The 21,490-nt window shown below is 44.3% G+C and overlaps 1 protein-coding gene across 5 annotated transcripts in view; it reads right to left on the bottom strand.

The window, feature by feature from the left end:
* Nucleotides 1-21,490, bottom strand: part of LOC112257918 (homeobox protein cut-like 1) — a 266,499-nt gene continuing 245,009 nt past the window's right edge. For all 5 annotated transcript variants that reach the window (XM_024431855.2, XM_024431859.2, XM_024431858.2 and 2 more), the window contains 4 exons: nt 20,111-20,410; nt 12,420-12,608; nt 10,117-10,420; nt 1-9,934 (listed from right to left, as the gene is read on the bottom strand). In XM_024431855.2, the coding sequence (XP_024287623.1) occupies nt 9,487-9,934; nt 10,117-10,420; nt 12,420-12,608; nt 20,111-20,410 (1,241 nt within the window). In that variant the 3' untranslated portion in view covers nt 1-9,486. The remainder of the gene's footprint in view (nt 9,935-10,116; nt 10,421-12,419; nt 12,609-20,110; nt 20,411-21,490) is intronic.

Here is a 21,490-nt window from a genome sequence, read left to right as displayed (position 1 = left end):
TTTGTGTTTGTATAAAAGATATTTACTTCAATTATCACACCTAGGGTGCTAGTGAATAATAATAACAATAATAATAATAACAACAATAATACATTGTGAGTTTCATACAGTGATATTGCCTCTCCATATTCTATAGGGACTGTCTTACAGTGCTGAGAACAGACTACATGACTTAAATGACCAAATAAAAAGGAACCAGATGAAAACAACAAACGAGAGAACAACTGAAACTGGAAGAGATTTCTGTGAAGGAAGAGTCACCCTCTCATTGCCAATGATCATGAGGCCTAGAATCACGCCATAGAAAAATATATCAGCGGACAGCAACTAGCTAAACCTCTCTCTGGACTGAAGAGGGGGAGGAAGAGCACTGTTGTGGCCAGTGATAGTGACAAGGACTCTGCTAAAAGTAGTTTCCACCTGAGCTTTGAGAGAGACAATTAGACCAGCTGAGATGGAGGGAGGTTTCCTCACTTCAAAAGCAGTAAGTAAAAAGAGAGGACACAAACTAAAAGAGAAGGAAACTGCAGCCCTTAACTGCATAAGAGCTGCTCAATGCGCCACACACATATAGACACGCAACGTCATATGAATGCCTAAACCCCCACTGGGTGTCATTATACCCCATGTCAAGCTAGAATTCAAAAGTGAATTGCGCTGTAACTCTTCAGTTGGAAGTGCCAACTCTTTGTTGAGAAAGACACTTTTTTGGTTGAAGGGATTTTAAAAATTTATTTTGCAACATAGGGTAGCTTCAATGTGAAGTTTGGTTTAAAAAAAACTAAATCACATAACCTTAAAAATAAATGAAATTGCACAAATCAAATGTCTATGGAAGCCATATCTGTACAAGGTCTAAGGTCTCCATCATACTGGCATTTATTCTGCCAAAACAAGAGCTCTGAAATAAACATATTACTCAAGGGACTTAAAAGGTCTCTCCAGCAGTGGACAACACGGTATAACATCTGGATCTTCTTCCTCCCATTTAAGGAAAAGCAAAAAACCTGTTCGTCTCAATTATTTCCAAAAATCTAGTGTCTATAGCAGTGTTTCCCAACTCCTCAATAACACCTAACAGCACACATTTTTGTTCTAGATTAAAGTCATTGAGGGCTTGATGATTAGTTGACAAGTTGAATCAGGTGTGCTTGTCCAGGACTACAACAAAGATGTGTACTGTTGGAGGTACTGGGGATCACTGGAGTTGGGAAACACTGGTATATTTTAACAGGCATTCTCAAGTTCTGCTATTGAATGACATTTGACCAACAACATGACCTATGTATATTCAGATATTATATACAATGTACTGAAAGTCAGCAACTTGACATTACAGTAGATAAACTGATAGTGAGATGGCAGCCTGACCAAACACAAGAAAGCTGGAGACCTCTGGCACTTTGAAGGAGAGAGTGGGCACACTCTCAGACTTCTCAAATGCTTGGTAAAAGTAGAGTCCCAGTTTCAAACTCATCAGCTGAAAATAAAGGTTGCTTATAAACCTGGTAGGGTAATTAATAGTAAAGGCGAGGAGCCAAAACCATTGGCGAGTATGGCTAGCTTTGTTCTGAACGAAAAGAGTCAATGAGAATCAGATTATACGACAACATTTAAAATGAATTATCTTAGACTTGGATATAGCACATGGCTAAACAAAGGTGAATTGGAGTTGAGAAACCAAGACAAACTTGATGACTTCAGCAGTTTAGAAACAATGGTTCTAAATTCATACAGTCAGTTGAGGCTTTGGGAGCATGTAAATGTGAGTATGGAGACAGATCTGAACTGAGAGAGGGGACTCCATGGACACCCATCTTATATAGGTCTTAGACAATGCCATCATAACACATTCTCATTTGACTAGACAGCAAGGTAGCAGCAAAGGACTGTGGGTGATGTAGTTCTATCATGACTCCTTCACTAAAGCGCTAATTACGCAGCTTTCAAAAAACACAATATTGGTTGTCAACTATAGGGGGCGAGAATGGTTCAAAACCCATGGAACACAACCAACAGTTAGTCAATGTAAAAATGTATCATATAGTTAGTTATTCATTGTTGACCTATATGTCAACTACCACTGAGTGACAGATTCAATGGACATTGGTTGACCTGCAATGCATAGAGTATTATGGACCTTACGTACATAATCCAATTTGAATATGACATGATTAATGCTGTTGTTGTTGACCATTATTATAGTTTCCATTTCCAACGTCACTGGCATCCAAACTCTATTAACATGCCACTTTTGACTCCTCACAATCACAATAAGCCTGTCCCTGGCTGACATCTGAGACTAAACACAAACAAAAAGATACGAGAGTAAGAATGAAACGTATTCATGTTCAAATCAAATCTTCAATCAAAATGGGAAGGCAAATCAAAAGCAAATAAATCCAGATTTTCATCAAACTTTTGGCAAACATTGTCAAAAATCTTTTGTCACGACCAGTGGCTCTTGACATTGAATAAGGAGATCCAATAAGGCAAAAGGAGTGTATATAGTATAAATAAAAGTAAGTATAGATTGGGGGTGGTGATGTACAATGACGACATATGATTCTGTATATGCTTCTATGAGAATCAAGGCATTGGTCTTAATGTGTACTAGGTTAAAGTTTGTCTCACAAATACCGCAAGGTTATGAAATGATTGAAGGGTCATATTAGAAATGTGAATTAATGATACACAAACACCATGAGACCAACGCTGGCTAATGCTAAAACTTCTGCAACAATCCTTGTAGTCGATCTTACAGAAGTGTGAGGTTTTCGTAGTCCTAATATAAAAAGAAAAAGTTAAAAACCTAATGGACACAAACCCTACAGAGAACTACCAATACGTTGACAGTAATAACAAAAAACAAACCCATAGTAATGCTTAACAACTTGCTATAAGGATATATTTCATCTGTACAATTTTATATGACAGTGTATATAATATTGATAGCAATCTGCTTTAGTTCTATAGAAAAATATTTGCAAAGGGCAAATTCCTGAAATTCGTCCAAAAAGAATCGTATAGATTCTGCAACAAATTATACACTGTTTAACTGGACATTGGACTCGAATGGAGCGAACTGTGTTTTTCTTAGCAACAGAAAAATAACATGAAAACACAGAAGGGAATTGTAGCACAAAAAAACTGCACAAACACATGCAAAATGCCCTCTGTACTGTATGAACCAGTGTAGCAAAATGCCCTCTGTACTGTATAAACCAGTGTAGCTTTGGGTGCTTCCTCCAGGGTTCCACTGAAATCCCATCCCCTAATTCTTCATGATACTCAGAATCTTACCCGTTCATTCAGAAAGCTACAGACAACTCTGTGTCTACAAAACTGACGAACACTTAAAGAAAACCTTTCCCTGTCAATAGCAGAAATATACACATGAACAGGAGCAGAGAAAAGAGGATCGACCTCTAGCTCTTGGACTCCCTACAACATAAAGACTTTATTAACTTGTGACTGATAAGAGTGGCCTGTTCTATATGATCTTTACATGGACATGTGATAGACAATAACTCACAGACAGGTAGACAAGCCTGATTTGGTCCTCTTTCAGAAGTTGTATTGCTCATGTATTGGTGTAATCGGCATTATTTCCATGACTGTGGCCTCTTGGAGCATTGTGTCCTTGAATACGGGAGTCTGACAAAGCAATGTCCTATATGTGAACCAAACCTACAGGGAAAAGAGGCGTGGTATACATCAACCAATGACGTTCAGACGGTTTGAAAACTAGGATAAGGTAAAAAGTCATTCAAGCACTTTTGCTTCTACTACAACCAGAATGACTTCCATTAGTTCAGAGTGCACAACCCCCCTTTAATGATCACGATAAAATAATAATCCAAAACACATTGACCTATGAATAATAAAATCCAATTAAAGTTCATGATGGTTGATCAAAAACATTTCACTCTGGGCCAAAAGACCAAACTACACTGAACAAAAATATAAACACAACATGTAATATGTTGGTCCCATGAGCTGAAATAAAATCCCAGAAATGTTCCATTCGCACAAAAAGCTTATTTCTCTCAAATGTTGTACACAAATTTGTTTACAGCCCTGTTAGTGAGCATTTCTCATTTGCAAAAGATAATCCATCCACCTGACAGGTGTGACCTATCAAGAAGCCGATTAAACAGCATGATCATTACACAGGTGCACCTTGTGCTGGGGACAATAAAAGGCCACTTTAAAATGTGCAGTTGTTGTCACACAACACAATGCCACAGATGTCTCAAGTTTTGAGGGTGCGTGCAATTGGCATGCTGACTGCAAGTATGTCCACCAGTGCTGTTGCAAGAGAATGTTAATTTGTCTACCATAAGCTGCCTCCAATGCCGTTTTAGAGAATTTGGCAGTGTGTCCAAATGGCCTCACAACAGCAGACCACGTGTAACCACGTCAGCCAACTAACTCCACATTCGTCTTCTTCACTTGCGGGATAGCCTGAGGGGGAGGTGGGGGTGTTGAGAACAAGTTTGGTCTGTAATAAAGCCCTTTTGTGGGGAAAAACTCATTCTGATTGGCTGGGCCTGGCTCCCCAGTGGGTGGGCCTATGCCCTCCAAGGCCCACCAATGGCTGCACCCATGCCCATTCATGAAATCTATAGATTAGGAACAAATGTATTTATTTAAATTGACTGATTTCCTTATATGAACTGTACCTCAGTATAATCTTTGAAATTGTTGCATGTTGCGTTTATATTTTTGTTCAGTATACATGCAATGTTTCCAAAATGACTGACAGCAGAACATGATTTGGGGAGAAAAGTGAGAGAACTCCTGTTCAAATCTTCAATTAGCGTCAAATGAGAAACAGATAAATGAAAAACAAATCCACACAAATTCAACTCCCAATCAAAAAGCACTGCCTGTCAAGTATGTCGCCTGTCCTAACCGGGCAATAGCTGGGAACAGTTTACATCATGACAGCACAACTTGACATGTTAGTAATAGTATCAAAGTGAAATCCCTCTGATCAACTCCATTTCATTAGTGCCTCTACCAGACACTCAAGCCTGCATCGTTCTCAATGAGGGCCATACCCACTATCTGCGTGGGGGGGCTTTTGATTGCGGACCTCTTACTAAATCTGTGGCCTACAAGAGTCTGCCTTGGCATCACCTCTGGAGGAGCCCAGGACTGTAGACAGTCACAGAACTGGCCCCCTTTTGTTCAACAGCAGTGAAGTATTTCCAGACAAAACAACTTTGCTACAGACGTCAACAGCTGCGTTGAAGATGCAGCATGTGGGAGACCAATCAAAATGATTGCTTGTTTCCATGTGGTGCCTGCACAAGACTTGGAGACCAGTGATGAAAAGTCTCATGAGAATGACGATGGGATGGGCGCAAGACTTCAGTCCAAGAGCCAGCTTACTGCATTCGTTTATGAGCAATCCTGAAAAGAATATCAACACTTTGGTCTGGATCACTTTAAGGCAAAGGCAATCCTATGAAAATATAGACTGAAGGAAAAGGTGTGCAGACGGTTAAGTGCTAAGATGTCTCTTTAATAGTGCTAAAAGATCAATACCTTTTTTGAAAGGTAACGTTTTTGGGTGTGATCAATTTAAGCTTTACGTGTCAAAAACCATTATATATAAATACCATTATGTTTTACTTAAACTTGTCGATGTACTTGTGCTTTTATCAAAAGATCAACACTCCTTGATTTTTTTGTTTGTGTTCAATCGATTACATTTTTTCAATGAAATTCAGTAGAAAAGTGTAACCAGCTGATAGGGACTGCTGTGGCTTAGCCAGACTGGCAGTGTGTCACTTGAAGAGAGCGTGGTTTGGAACCATGCAGGACACAGGGCTTTTGAACAGTGTGCTAACATCACTCCCCTCCAGAAGTGATCCAATCACCACCAGCTTCGCTGTAGGAGGGGCAGCTGAGCAGTAGCCATTCAGGACCCAATTCTGTTCCAAATGCTCACAATTTAAAAAAGTATCCAATAATCTCTCTTTAAAGACTAAACTTATTGTAAAGTCAGAACGGCATAGAAAATATTCATGAGCATGCAATTAAATCTTTTAAGGTAAAGTTGCCTTCCCCCCTTTTTAAAGAGGTTTTTGGTCAGTAGTGCTTGTGCTTTACACAGCTGTTTGTGTTATTGTTAGTATAAAAATGTCATTTGATCAGTTTTTTTGTCTGAAGGAACTAAACCTATATTTAGCAAATAATAATTGAGGAAATATTAATCTTCTAAATAGTAGGTGTACGTAGTACAAAGAGCGTCACAAAATGTAGCCAGTGCATCCCAGTTTATAGTCCAATAAACAGGAAACGCCAAAGTCACACTCTTGCTGGATCTAAGCACATATATAGTGATGTGATCACAGCTTATTTTAGATAAAATCTACCTCACTTTATTCATCTCAAACAAAGCTGGGAAATCTCCAAAGATAAGTGTCAGATTCAGAGGTGATGCCAAAGTACAGCAGTTCCAGACCTTCAGATGCTACTGGTTCTTGAGCCCCACCACAACTTCGGTCCTGTGCTGGGTTCAGTAATACACGGAAAATGTACAAAAGAGAATATAAGTCATGATTTCAATCATGCTTGTTGAAATGAAAGAGGAAAATAGAAATGCAGACGCATCAAATCATGAACGGTGAATGCACCATAATGCTATAGACGACGTTGTCGGGTTGCTCTCCCATTTCAGCTCAAACAACATAAATGACACTGTCAAAACGTCTTCAAAGATCACTAAATATACATGTATGACAACTAAATCTCGTACGTATAACCCAATACTGCCGGCAGTCTATCAGTCAAAAAAAATATTATATGACCCTTTATAGTCCCTTCCATACAATAATAACAACAATAATGAACAGAAATCAAATAAGACATTAAAATGTAAAATACAGCACCTATAAATAAGCATAACAAAAACATGAAACAAAAAAACTTTGTTGAAGTGATCTACTGCTTGTCTTTAATATGGCAATAAAGGGGACCTACTGTATGTGAGTCTGCTATGCCATAAGCCGTATCATTTAGAAAACAGCTTAGAAGAAGCAAAGGGTGGCAGTTGTGCACTCTACGTGTGTGCAGGTATATACAAATCAAAGCCACACAGACTTATAAAACACACAGACACACACATACACACACACACTCAAGGGTGTGTATGGCAGAGCAGGGGAGCTAGTCCTCGCTCACACCCTCACACCCCCTTCTTACGGTACGTGGATACAAAAATCACACACGCCTACTTGTGTACACGTACGTGTGTGCTCTCACACACTCAAACACACAGGGAGAGGCAGTGGGCGGGCAGGCACTGTGAGCTTGTGGCATAGGAGGAGGAAAGGGGGAAAAGGGAAGAGGTTGCGATGTGTGCGGGGGGGTCTAATGTTCTACCATATCTGGGGAAGGGAGGGTGGGTTGAGGGTTAAGTATAAAACTAATGTCTTTGTTTTCTTCCATTGACCCGTGTCAAGTGATCTTAACCTCTGAGATATATTCACATGGGGCAGGCCAAGAGTTACAGCTGAAAGTAAGAGGACTTGTTGTGACCAGTGGAGAATGGAGATGCTACGTAACAGTCATGAATTGATCATAAAACTGGTCATAATATAAGGAGTGAGCGCATCAAGATTGGTGGGAGAATCAGCTTGACTTTGAAAGAGACAACCAAATTGGATGGGGCTTTGTCACATTGACACTAATTTGGATATAACTTTTGGTGTTGGTTATTCAATTAGTAAAAATTTACCTTGAAATATCTCTACTAAGCCTTGGCACTGTTTCGTACATTTGACCTCTTGACCTCTGCGCAACACAACATGGCAGCCTGGGGAGAATATATGTCAAAGGGTTTTAAAGGAGGGACGTGTGACTGGTTGACCATGACCAGGTCAGTCTTGTAGCTCTGCATGGGAACACACAAGCAGAGGAGAGTCCATCTCCTCCTCAGACTCGTAGTGCACCGCATGTGAGGACCGACACGCAACAGCTGGGGTTTCTTGTCTTTCTTTTCTGTCTTTTTACAATGTACAAATATACACACAACCGTAGGTAAAGAGTTGAGAGCAAAAGAGCCAGATGCTTGGAATATACAGTAAAGTGAGCTGTGCATCTCCTGGCTTTTTCACCCAATGAAACGCAAGCCTCCCCATCCGAGGGCCAGGCTGTGAAGTGCAGCGGCCGTCGGCTCTACTGTACACCCTGGTTCTGAGGTCTTAATAGTGTGGTTTTTGTGGTTAAAATAGGTTAAAAAGCATGTTTGCAACTTTTTATTTTTATTTTTTTAATATCTAGACGGAAATAGTTTTTTTTCTCCATGAACTTGTATACAACTTTTTTGTTTATTTTCTTTTTTTCTCAAACCTGATTTTGGCCTAAAATGGAGTGTATTAAACAAACGCTCCCGGTGCCACCAAAATGGCGTCCCCCGGAAGTCAGTTAAAGCTATGAAAGAAATGTACACTACTTATCAAAGAGCTTCTAGATCACCCACGAGAAAGAACACAAAGTAAGCTACCACAAGATGTTTTTCTGATTTTTCCTTTTTCCTGACATGACCGTTGCATTTTATGTTGTACGTTGAAAAACTGTGAATTAAAGTGATACTTTTTTTTCAAAGTTCCTTTCAACTGATAATGAGTATTTCACTTCAGATTTTACCCTTCCCAAATATTTAGGAATCTAAAATAGCATTGTTTAAAGTCGACCGACTGTGCAATCTCTTAGTGGCAACCAAATTGCTATAAAGTTTTTTTTCTTTCTCAGAGGAGAAAAATAATTTTATAAAAATGTTAATTATTTTCTCAATAGAGTGGATAGCATATTAAGAGTTCCAGTGCCATTACATGGCAGCTTTTGGGGCACAGAAAGGAACATTGCTTGGGAAAGGGTTCTCCTCTCCTGCAGACTAATTTTCTAAATGCTTGGCTTTTCATTCTCTTTTTTTGTTTGACGATCCTATCAGAAAGCCAAAGAACTGCAATGGAGTTATGAGGAGAAAGAACCTCTTAGAAAACAGAAAAAAAGGGAAAACATTGTAACAGTCAGTCTACTAGATGTGAAAACTCACTGAGCGAACAAGGTTAGAAAAACTTTGAGGTGGTGAATAAATCTCTCAAAGGGAAACACACACACACACACACACACAAATAAAACACATAATTGCTTCTCGTGACAGTTTCCTCCTGTGGAGTGACGCTCCTTTGTGAGTAGCGCAAGTCTTTCGTCTCCTCCGCACCTTTGGCCGGTGGTGTTGGGGCCCTGTGGCCAGCAGGGCTGTTAAGTGCTTTATCTCCAAACAAAGCCAGGTTGTTGCTGTTGTTTCGCTTCTTGAAAAAAATCTATGAACCCTCTTTGATATGAAAAGTCGTAAAAGATGCCAGTTCCTCTCTGGCAGCACTGCTCCAGTCTTGGCCTTGGAACTGTGCAGTCAGGGCACTAGAAAAATAGTAACTCTCACTCTCCAGCAGCAGGGATACCGTATCAGAACTCCCACTCATGGGGCTCGTCTTTACCGGCAGCCTTCTCCAGGCGGTGGATGATATTATTGAGGTTGGCGGCTTTCTTCTTACGCAAGCTGCTGTCGCGGGGGTTGCGGGCAGCAGTGGTGGTGGCAACAGACGCAGAGGAAACATGGGTGCTCTCGGGGAAGCTGAACAGGCTGTCCAGGGCGCCGCCCTTGTGGTGGCCGCTGGTACCTGCAGCGTTGCTGCCAGTGGCTGACGTCGTGCCGTCGTCTCTGTGGTCGGACCCCCCCTCGCCTTCTGAGGCCGGGTGGTGCTCGTGGCCGGGGCGTGTGCCCTCCACTGTGCCATCTGACTCGGTACCGTCACAGCTGTCGCCCTCACTGGCCTTGCCCGCCCTGGTGGACGGGGAGCCGCCCTCACCTCGCTGGATCTCCTCGATGAAAAGCTCCCGTCGGATACGAGACCTGGAGGCCAGAGAGAAAGAGAGCAGAGGAACCCCAACATCCCTCAGTCAGACACAGACACATAGCTGGGAGTCTCTCACATCAACACAGAAAAAAGCAAGTATTTGGAATAAAATGAAAAACTATTTAGATCCAGATCTGCATCCATTCCCAGCCTTCTCCCCCTGTTTCTCTCCACCCACCTATAGTTGTGGAACCAGTTGATGACGGTGCTGGTTTTGAGATTGAGCTGTGAGGCCAGCTCCTCAATGGTCTTGGGCGAGGGGTAGGGCTTCTGCTGGTAGGCCCTCTTCAGGGCCTCCTTCTCCTCGGGAGCCAGCACCACACGGGCCTTCTTCAGGTGCTGCTGGGGAGGCTGCTGCTGGTGCAGGTGGTGGCCGAGGCCGTGCTGGGGGCTGCCCCCCTGGCTGAAGTCTCCCCCTGACAGGCCACCACTGTCCGCCGTCTGGCTCTCGCTCACAGAGCTGTGGCGCCGCTTCATGTACGCTGGCGGGGAGAGATGGGAGGGCAAAGGGTTGAAAATATACGAGCCCTCTACAGAGAGAGATGGAAGGGTTAACTATAGTACGAGGATGCCATGTAAACTCCATGTAGACTTGCCTGACAGGGCTTTGAATTCCGCTTTAAATTCACACAAGCAACATGACAACATATCTGTCCACAGCAACTGAAATACTACAGCATTCAACAAATGTGGATGTGATCTTTTATAAGGTTCACAGGTGTAGTAGCTAAATACTCTAATACAAGAGTCACAAAATCAAAGATAAACATTGCCACCAGGGGGCAGTATTAGCATACACATGCTCAGGAGACAGATTCCCCATCAGAAAGAACAATTGAAAGAGGAAATTGACTGTTCGACTCCTCTTGAGACCTGCTTGATACGTTTAAACATGTTCACATGGCATGTGTGACATGGAAGTAACAGATAAGTCACATTATGGACCAAAATATGAACATGATTTATGATACGTCTTCATATATATAGCAGCAACACTTAATAAACAAAAGGCTCCATGACTGTACATTTAATGCTAGCTTCAACATGCTAATGGTTAATGGCTATTGGCTAACCCGTTACCCTTTAGCTTGAGATGTATGTCGAGTTTACTTAAGTGCTGATAGGTCAGCCTCGTTTTCTTTTTTTTTTAACTTCCAAATTGGTTATAGTGAGGAGAGGACTGGGTTAGTGTTAAGCTTATCCAAGATAATCTGTTAAGGGGAAACAGCGCTTCCATTACGCCTTAATAACCATCCATATCAGCCGCTCTATCATTTGACCATACACTTTTAAGTGCTTTTAGACCTAACAAAAAGCACTATATAAAACACACATCATTATCATCATGCATACAGAGTGCAAAACCCCGTAGCCATAACTGTGTTATGAGCAGAAGTCCCTGTCGCCTGGTCGGGGGTTTAGGCAGGGAAAAGAACATCCAGGCCGTAGTGTTAGCAGGCTAATGAGGAGTCTCCCTGCAGTTATCCTCCGTGCTTCGCTACGGTGACGCTACCCGAACACACTTCGCCAGACTGGGCTTTGACTCATAACCAGCCTGGCGTCAGCCCCAGCCCCAACGGAGGACCAATATATGCCACTTTTACCCCGGGAGAAGTGTTAATGGCCTAATCACTCCAAGAATGTTCACTTTGCTTATGGAGAAAGGGAGGGGGAGGAGGAGTGGAGAGCAGGAAGTGGAGAAAAGGGTGCTCTGATGAGTGCATTGGACTTTGAATAAGCAGGCCCCGGAGAGACTGGGGCCCGTCATGTCTGATGAGAGCGTTGACGTCTCGTGCCCAGATTGATCTCGACAGCGTTGAGAAACACATATCCCCCACCCCTCCGACACACACACACACGTCTCCACCCCCTTTTCTTTTTAACCAGGAGCACTGGGCATGTGCTGTTTGACTCGGCAGCCCGGGGACACATCTGGGCTATTAGAGGAGGAAAAAGAGCAATCAGAAATGCCCCCCCCTCCCCATGCTCTTCTTCCTCTCCGTCCCTCCTCCTTGTTCGCTAGCTCGTCCTCTCACTCCATCTCGTTCTCTCTTGCCATCTTGTTTTACTTTGTTCTCTCTACTTCAAGCCCCACAGAGTGTTTAGGACGGTTGCCTGGCGGGCCTTAAGGGATGGTACACTCCCAGGGAGGGGTACAGGGACAGATGTTGGTGGGTAAAAACATGGCCTATGGAGGTAGCTAGCTTGTAGCTACATCAGTGTTCTCTCTATCCTAGTCTCTGTCTTGAAAGCAAAGACATAGGACATGAAGGACAGACTCATGCCTAACTCTAAATCCCATCTAAGGACAACGTGGCACAAATTCTGAGTGCCAGGCAGGGAAAATGCCATACATTGGCTTGAACCATTTTAGATTCAGATGTGTAAAAGGATAAGGGGCTAGCTTACAGAGGTGAGGGAGGGAGGTAAAAAGAAACAGAGAGATGGAGGAAAGAGGGATGGAAAGGATAAAAGGAGTACCTTTCTTCTCCATGCGTTTCATGTCCATGAGTTTCTCCACGTTGCGTGGGTCCTGGAGCCAGAGCTGCATACGGACGAAGGGCTCGCGGCCTTTCAGGCTGAGCTTGTGCCAGGGCTTGGGCCTCGCCAGCAGGTCAGACACCGAGCCCTGAGTCAGACCCAGGATCGTTTCCCCAAACAGACGCTGACCTGGGGGGAAGGGGGATCAGAAAGAGAAAGAGAGGATGAGGTTAGATTCACAACTCAGAGAAGGACAGAGAGGACCGTCACTAGAAGACTAGAATCAGTAGACCACATCGCCTGAAGTATGGATAGAGCAATATTTGTAAGAATAATAATTTATAAAAAGGATGATAAGGGCATGACCCAGTTAACAACAAGCATTCATGTGTCCAGTTGTTTTTCATTTCATAGATTTTTTTTGTACTTTTACACCTTTTTGATATCCAAATGGAAGTTACAGTCTTGTCCCGTCGCTGCAACTTGAGAGGTGAAGGTCGAGAGCCATGCGCCCTGCAAAACAAGACCCTGCCAAGCCGCACTGCTTCTTGACACACTGCGAGTTTAACCCAGAAGCCAGCTGCACCAATGTGTCGGAGGAAACACCATACAACTGGCGACCGAAGTCAGCTTGCAGGCGTCCGACCCGCCACAAGAAGTCGCGAAAGTGCGATGGGACAAGGACAGCCCAGCTGGCCAAACCCTCCCCTAACCCGAACGATGCTGTGTCAATTGTGCGCTGCCTCATGGGTCTCCCGGTCACAGCCGGCTGTGACACAGGCTGGGATCGAAACCGGGTCTGTCGTGACACCTCAAGCCCTGTGATGCAGTGCCTTAGACTGCTGCGCCACTTGGGAGGCCCATGTGTCTTCTGAGGGTTAGGAGAATATTCCACTAATATCCCACCAAACACAAAATGTTCATTTATGTGTCCAAAGAAACATTTATTACACATCACGTCTTGTTACCTTTACAGAGCCAATCAAGGCCCTGAGAACCACTGATCCATTCACAGCTCTTTGTCTGTTGGCAGCTCTTTGTCAGCTTGCAGGCGGGTCGGACGCCTGCAAGCTGACTTCGGTCGCCAGTTGTATGGTGTTTCCTCCGACACATTGGTGCAACTGGCTTCTGGGTTAAACTCGCAGTGTGTCAAGAAGCAGTGCGTCTTGACAGCTCTTTGTCTGTTGGCGATGTTAGGGATACTCACACACACAGTTCTTTTAACATAGTGTTTTCAACTTCCATTTGTGACATACATGATTACAGTAATTATTATTCAACATGTCCTCACCAGGGATTTGAACTCACAACCTCTAGGTTCACGGTAGTCTGATCTTCCTGCTATGCCACCATGTCCGTATCATGTACAAGTTCATCTAACTCTTCTCATCATTGATTTAGCCCATTTCAACAACTGAAGGGCTTTCTGTATAGTTTTTTAAAGGTTGGTGGGATATATGAACCTGTTTTAATTACTCTCCTGAATCACTATGATCAATAAATGATTTCCTTGAGTGTACTTTTAACAGAGCTGAGATTTATTTTAAAAAAGCATTTACCCTATTGCTTACGCCTATCACGTTGTTAGGGGTTACTTCTGGACAGAGCCTAAATATACTGGCCCATCCTTTGTTGGCACAGTGGTTAGGGGTTCGATACCGACTAGGGGAGTCACCCTACTCACATTCTTTGCAATATATTTTAATGTCATATTGTATTCTGAGAACATTGCAACCACGTTCTATACTGAACAAAAATATAAACGCAGTCAATTTAAATAAATTCATTAGGCCCTAATCTATGGATTTCACATGACTGGGCAGGGGTGAAGCCATTGGTGGGTCTTGGAGGGCACAGGCCCACCCACTGGGGAGCCAGGCCCACCAAATCAGAATTCGTTTTTGCCCACTAAAGAGCTATATGTGTTGTGTGACAAAACTGCACATTTAAAGTGGCCTTTTATTGTCCCCAGCACAAGGTGCACCTGTGTAAAGATCATGCTGTTTAATCAGATTCTTGATATGCCACACCTGTCAGGTGGATGGATTATCTTGGCAAAGGAGAAATGCTCACTTACAGGGATGTAAACAACATTTCTGGGACTTTTTATTTCAGCTCATGAAACATGGGACCAACACTTTACATGTTGAGTTTATATTTCTGTTCAGTGTAGATAAGTTCTGCTTGACTTTAAGGGAATTTGCTCCTAACTTTAACACCAAAACACGTTAAAAAGGTCATCTTAAGGTTTTTGCTAACATAGCTAGAATGCTCCCCTAACTAACATAAAACTGGACACTCAAATATTAGGGTAACAATACGGGTAACATTACAGGTAACATTACAAAAATGTTATCTGGAAAGCTATTGTCAACATTCAACTCACCTTTTTTTCATTTAGCTTGCTATTGGAATAAACTTGAATTCCACGCACGAACACGCATCAACATTACATGTCCTTTAAGTTTCCAAGGTACAGGGCAGGGCGGCATTGAAAACTGTTGGCAGCGTTTAGTCTGCTGCAACTGTAGCTGACTTCAATCAGAGAAGAGACAGTTTAAATAGTCTTTGACTTGCGTTTGAGTGCCTGAGTTGTTTTAAAGGCATTAAAAAAAGGTCTGGATTCACATAAATAAATAAAAAACAACAACCGAGGCCTCTCTCTCGGTTCGCAGCATAAACATTCACCACAGCAGAACCTCAGGTTCTTGAAAGGCTTCAAAGCTGGCGAGCTCTCACACAGAGCGCTGCGGAGCTACATTTCCCCACACTATGTCCCAGGGGACCCCTCAAACATGCCTTTGGCAGCGAGGAGGGAGGGTGGTGTTGCTCTTCACTGTGCTTCTCACAGTGTTTCATGCTGGGGAGCTGAGCGTTGGGGCAGCTGAACAAACGCAGGCAGGCAGCGTGGCAGTGAGAGAGAGAGGCAGAGATGTGAAGCGCTACTGAAAGGCGCTGGGATTTGGGGAGCAGCTCCTCTAAAGGGAAGAGAAGTGGATGAGTAGACAGCATAAGGCTGGGAGACAGAACAGGTGACGCCAGTCCCGCTGAGAGAATCTCTTGGGGTATGTGCGTGTTGGAGATGGAAGGGCTGCTTCACAATTTACTTCTCTCACTGACTCCGACAGGGCTTTGTTTTGCACCGAACACACACTCTCTCTTATAGTACACACACACACACACACACACACACACACACACACACACACACACACACACACACACACACACACCTCAAGCCCTGTTCTTATTGCAATTGGATGCAGTGATGCACACAGCAGCCCTGTGGAGCTCAGCCTGTGTATGAAAGTAAAGTCAAGTACAAGGGTGAACTTGTTCATCTATTCTTAATGAACCATTAAGGTCTAAATCAAATCACACAATTCCAACGCCATAAATCAAAGGACCTAAGAAAATACATTATTGACCACCAGCTAATATAATGTGCCACTAAAAGAAGATTAGATTTGTGTACAAGCAGCAGGCGCAAACATGTTCATTGAGAGGCATCCTTTGTGCCCATATTTCCTAAAACGTGTGCGAAACAAAAATCACAATGATTGGCCACATTTGCACGCACCACTTCGAGTCCTATAAAAAAAATCTGATTTGGCTGTGTGCATCATGTGTCGGTGTGACTCTCAAAACATGTGAATTGCAAAGCCAAGAAATCATGCTCCTAAATCACCCAACAGAGTGCCACACCAAAATGGATACCTACATTGTTGATTGCCTTACCGATATCAAGGAGTGAACTATATAAGGTAGAAGAGTGACTAGGCTATACACATTACTATTTGTATTACCTTTAAATATTCAGGTGAGGAAGTGAAAAAATTGCATTTTACATCAACCCAGCCAAGAGGGTGCAGTGCTACAGTAGTTGACAGACATGGGAGTTTGGCTGAAGGGAGCTGCTAAATGACACCATCCATCACTGGCCCTGGCCGCCTCACTGCCCTGACAGGGGAGAGGAGGAGGAGGTGAGCTGTGGCTAGGTCTAGGGAACAGATGGAGGGAGCTCTTCTCTGTGGGGCTAATTGAGAGGTCTGGGAATGAGGTGGAGCGCAGCCCTATGACGACCAGGCTTTGTCCCAATATTAATCTGGCTAGTATCATCTGATAGTATCGACCATACTGTAACTCAATGTTCAACAGATAAGTGACCCACGTTATCCAACTGGCTCAGAGGCTAGCCAGGAAACACTTAGTCTTTAAGCACGACCAGGACAGTGTGGAAACTGTGCTCTCTGTTCCTTTGCTGTGTGAGTTGATAGTTGGGCTGGTTAATTTTAGCTGAGGGAACGACTAACGAGCTAGCTGGCCAGCTTGAGGAACATGGCAACTGGTTTAATCCTATCTGCCTTGGCAGCCCAGTATGACGCTGGTGGGGTAAAGAGCATTTCCCCGTTCTGGAGCGGAGATACTGCGTACAATGATGACACATGCACCGAACCCAGCACAACATTAAAATCAAATCAAATCAAATTTTATTTGTCACATACACATGGTTAGCAGATGTTAATGCGAGGGTAGCGAAATGCTTGTGCTTCTAGTTCCGACAATGCAGTAATAACAAACAAGTAATCTAACTAACAATTACAAAAAACTACTGTCTTATACACAGTGTAAGGGGATAAAGAATATGTACATACGGATATATGAATGAGTGATGGTACAGAGCAGCATAGGCAAGATACAGTAGATGATATCGAGTACAGTATATACATATGAGATGAGTATGTAAACCAAGTGGCATAGTTAAAGTGGCTAGTGATACATGTATTACATAAGGATGCAGTCGATGATATAGAGTACAGTATCTACGTATGCATATGAGATGAATAATGTAGGGTAAGTAACATTATATAAGGTAGCATTGTTAAAGTGGCTAGTGATATATTTACATCATTTCCCATCAATTCCCATTATTAAAGTGGCTGGAGTAGAGTCAGTGTCATTGACAGTGTGTTGGCAGTAGCCACTCAATGTTAGTGGTGGCTGTTTAACAGTCTGATGGCCTTGAGATAGAAGCTGTTTTTCAGTCTCTCGGTCCCAGCTTTGATGCACCTGTACTGACCTCGCCTTCTGGATGACAGCAGGGTGAACAGGCAGTGGCTCGGGTGGTTGATGTCCTTGATGATCTTTATGGCCTTCCTGTAGCATCGGGTGGTGTAGGTGTCCTGGAGGGCAGGTAGTTTGCCCCCGGTGATGCGTTGTGCAGACCTCACTACCCTCTGGAGAGCCTTACGGTTGAGGGCGGTGCAGTTGCCATACCAGGCGGTGATACAGCCCGCCAGGATGCTCTCGATTGTGCATCTGTAGAAGTTTGTGAGTGCTTTTGGTGACAAGCCGAATTTCTTCAGCCTCCTGAGGTTGAAGAGGCGCTGCTGCGCCTTCCTCACGATGCTGTCTGTGTGAGTGGACCAATTCAGTTTGTCTGTGATGTGTATGCCGAGGAACTTAAAACTTGCTACCCTCTCCACTACTGTTCCATCGATGTGGATGGGGGTGTTCCCTCTGCTGTTTCCTGAAGTCCACAATCATCTCCTTAGTTTTGTTGACGTTGAGTGTGAGGTTATTTTCCTGACACCACACTCCGAGGGCCCTCACCTCCTCCCTGTAGGCCGTCTCGTCGTTGTTGGTAATCAAGCCTACCACTGTTGTGTCGTCCGCAAACTTGATGATTGAGTTGGAGGCGTGCGTGGCCACGCAGTCGTGGGTGAACAGGGAGTACAGGAGAGGGCTCAGAACGCACCCTTGTGGGGCCCCAGTGTTGAGGATCAGCGGGGAGGAGATGTTGTTGCCTACCCTCACCACCTGGGGGCGGCCCGTCAGGAAGTCCAGTACCCAGTTGCACAGGGCGGGGTCGAGACCCAGGGTCTCGAGCTTGATGACGAGCTTCGAGGGTACTTTGGTGTTGAATGCCGAGCTGTAGTCGATGAACAGCATTCTCACATAGGTATACTCTTGTCCAGATGGGTTAGGGCAGTGTGCAGTGTGGTTGAGATTGCATCGTCTGTGGACCTATTTGGGCGGTAAGCAAATTGGAGTGGGTCTAGGGTGTCAGGTAGGGTGGAGGTGATATGGTCCTTGACTAGTCTCTCAAAGCACTTCATGATGACGGATGTGAGTGCTACGGGCGGTAGTCGTTTAGCTCAGTTACCTTAGCTTTCTTGGGAACAGGAACAATGGTGGCCCTCTTGAAGCATGTGGGAACAGCAGACTGGTATAGGGATTGATTGAATATGTCCGTAAACACACCGGCCAGCTGGTCTGCGCATGCTCTGAGGGCGCGGCTGGGGATGCCGTCTGGGCCTGCAGCCTTGCGAGGGTTAACACGTTTAAATGTCTTACTCACTTCGGCTGCAGTGAAGGAGAGACCGCATGTTTTCGTTGCAGGCCGTGTCAGTGGCACTGTATTGTCCTCAAAGCGGGCAAAAAGTTATTTAGTCTGCCTGGGAGCAAGACATCCTGGTCCGTGACTGGGCTGGGTTTCTTCCTGTAGTCCGTGATTGACTGTAGACCCTGCCACATGCCTCTTGTGTCTGAGCCGTTGAATTGAGATTCTACTTTGTCTCTGTACTGGCGCTTAGCTTGTTTGATAGCCTTGCGGAGGGAATAGCTGCACTGTTTGTATTCAGTCATGTTACCAGACACCTTGCCCTGATTAAAAGCAGTGGTTCGCGCCTTCAGTTTCACACGAATGCTGCAATCAATCCACGGTTTCTGGTTAGGGAATGTTTTAATCGTTGCTATGGGAACGACATCTTCAACGCACGTTCTAATGAACTCGCACACCGAATCAGCGTATTCGTCAATGTTGTTGTCTGACGCAATACGAAACATCTCCCAGTCCACGTGATGGAAGCAGTCTTGGAGTGTGGAGTCAGCTTGGTCGGACCAGCGTTGGACAGACCTCAGCATGGGAGCCTCTTGTTTTAGTTTCTGTCTGTAGGCAGGGATCAACAAAATGGAGTCGTGGTCAGCTTTTCCGAAAGGGGGCGGGGCAGGGCCTTATATGCGTCGCGGAAGTTAGAGTAACAATGATCCAGGGTCTTTCCACCCCTGGTTGCGCAATCGATATGCTGATAAAATTTAGGGAGTCTTGTTTTCAGATTAGCCTTGTTAAAATCCCCAGCTACAATGAATGCAGCCTCCGGATAAATCGTTTACAGTTTGCAGAGAGTTAAATAAAGTTTGTTCAGAGCCATCGATGTGTCTGCTTGGGGGGGAATATATACGGCTGTGATTATAATCGAAGAGAATTCTCTTGGTAGATAATGCGGTCTACATTTGATTGTGATTATTAGTTTAATGTGTTGCAACTCTAATCTAAACTAATTATTATCAGTGGGAGGGGAGAAAAGCTTGTTAGGAGTTTGTGCTTCTTGTTGAGGAGTACACAGTAGCCTTGGCACAATGTAACAATCGCTCCTCACCTCTCCACTGAGATAGCTCATGTGTGGTCACTGGTGAATGATCTGGCACAAAATGGCTGCCGTGGCATCACCCAGGTGGGTGCTAGACACATTAGTAGCAGACGAGGTGAATAAGGTGGTTTTCGCAACTCGGGGGAGAAGGGGGGGAACTGAATGCTTTGTTGTGCTGATCAATTGGAAAAGAAGACTTGAAGAAGTGACTGTTGAAAGACAAGACCAGAGTGGTATGATAACGCCACTCCAACTCACCGAGGTTGTTGTCGGTCAGCACCTCCTTGACCTTCTTGGTGATGACATAGGTGTCCAGCTCTGGGGACATGGCCACCATCTCCTGGATGCTGAGACCTGAGTGGCCGGGGACAGGCAGTGGCGTGCCGGGCTGAGACTCAGAGGGCTCGCTGGGCTCCCTGGGGGGGACCTGGGATGATCCTCCTCCACATCCCCCTCCTCCTCCCCCCTGCTCCCCAAGGCTCTTCACAGACTCCTCGGCTGAGCTGAGGGGGGACTCCGGGGCCGGGCTGCAGCTGGCTGAGGTCTTTGGGGTGTTTTCTGTGGAGACATGAGAGAAAGAACCAACGGTCAGAGAGAGACAGGCAGTTAAAAACAGACAACTACATTTTTTGGGGGACACTCAAAATTTGCACATTTCAATAGCAACACAACAAACACAAAAATGTATATTCAAAATGTAAACCCTTAGGAGGGGGGACTCTCAATCTGCAATTGATTGAATTGGGACCCAAGTTATTCTCTAATCACAAGCAACTCAGTCCAATGAGGTTTTTACTGTATTTCCAACAACTACATTAGTGCCCCTACAACATTAGTACTCATTCTGTCTATCAGCTAGTCTCTAGCTAACTCTATGGGCTACATGTAGTCTGCTTCAATGCTCCGTCAAACAAGCAGTCATTCCAGCATGCACACACAGACAGAATGATTGGCGCTAACTTGTCGCTGTGATTCTGTCATCTCCACCAGCTCCCCCTCCCACTCCCCTCCCTCTACCCAATGGCTGTGTGATGGCCCATTGCACGGACAATCAACTCTCCCCATGAGACAGCAGTCTGTCAGATATGAACAGAGAGGGGGGGGAAGAGAGAGAGAGAGAGCGAGAGAGAGAGAGAGAGAGAGGAGGGAGCGAGAACGTGGAGCAGTTGAGTAGAAAATCACCGCATGTGCAATTTTCTTCCTCTGCGCCTCAGTAGGAAAAGTGCACATTGAGTTGCATTGACAGGAAAGCGCCTGTCAGTAGATCAGATACGTGTGTACGTGTTGGCTGTATGCATTCTGAGTGAGATTTATGATTCTGCTCAAGCAGCGTGCTTTACAGTAAATCAACTTGAACACAAAACATCTGACGTGAATTAAAATGGACTTGTCTGTCACATTTCAGAGCTGATGAGGTGAGCATGTCCAACACGCTCGTCTTGGCACTCCTAGGCCCGTGACTACAAAAAGGAAGGATGTTGTGTACCCTGACGTGTGTGTAGCTAGAGTTGAAGTTGGAAGTTTACATACACCTTAGCCAAATACATTTTAACTCAGTTTTTCACAATTCCTGACATTTAATCCTCGTAAAAATTCCCTGTCTTAGGTCAGTTAGGATCAACACTTTAATTTAAGAAT

The sequence above is a fragment of the Oncorhynchus tshawytscha genome, linkage group LG09, assembly GCF_018296145.1.
Source record: "Oncorhynchus tshawytscha isolate Ot180627B linkage group LG09, Otsh_v2.0, whole genome shotgun sequence".
Classification (NCBI taxonomy): domain Eukaryota; kingdom Metazoa; phylum Chordata; class Actinopteri; order Salmoniformes; family Salmonidae; genus Oncorhynchus; species Oncorhynchus tshawytscha.
This window is presented reverse-complemented; position numbering and strand designations above follow the sequence as displayed.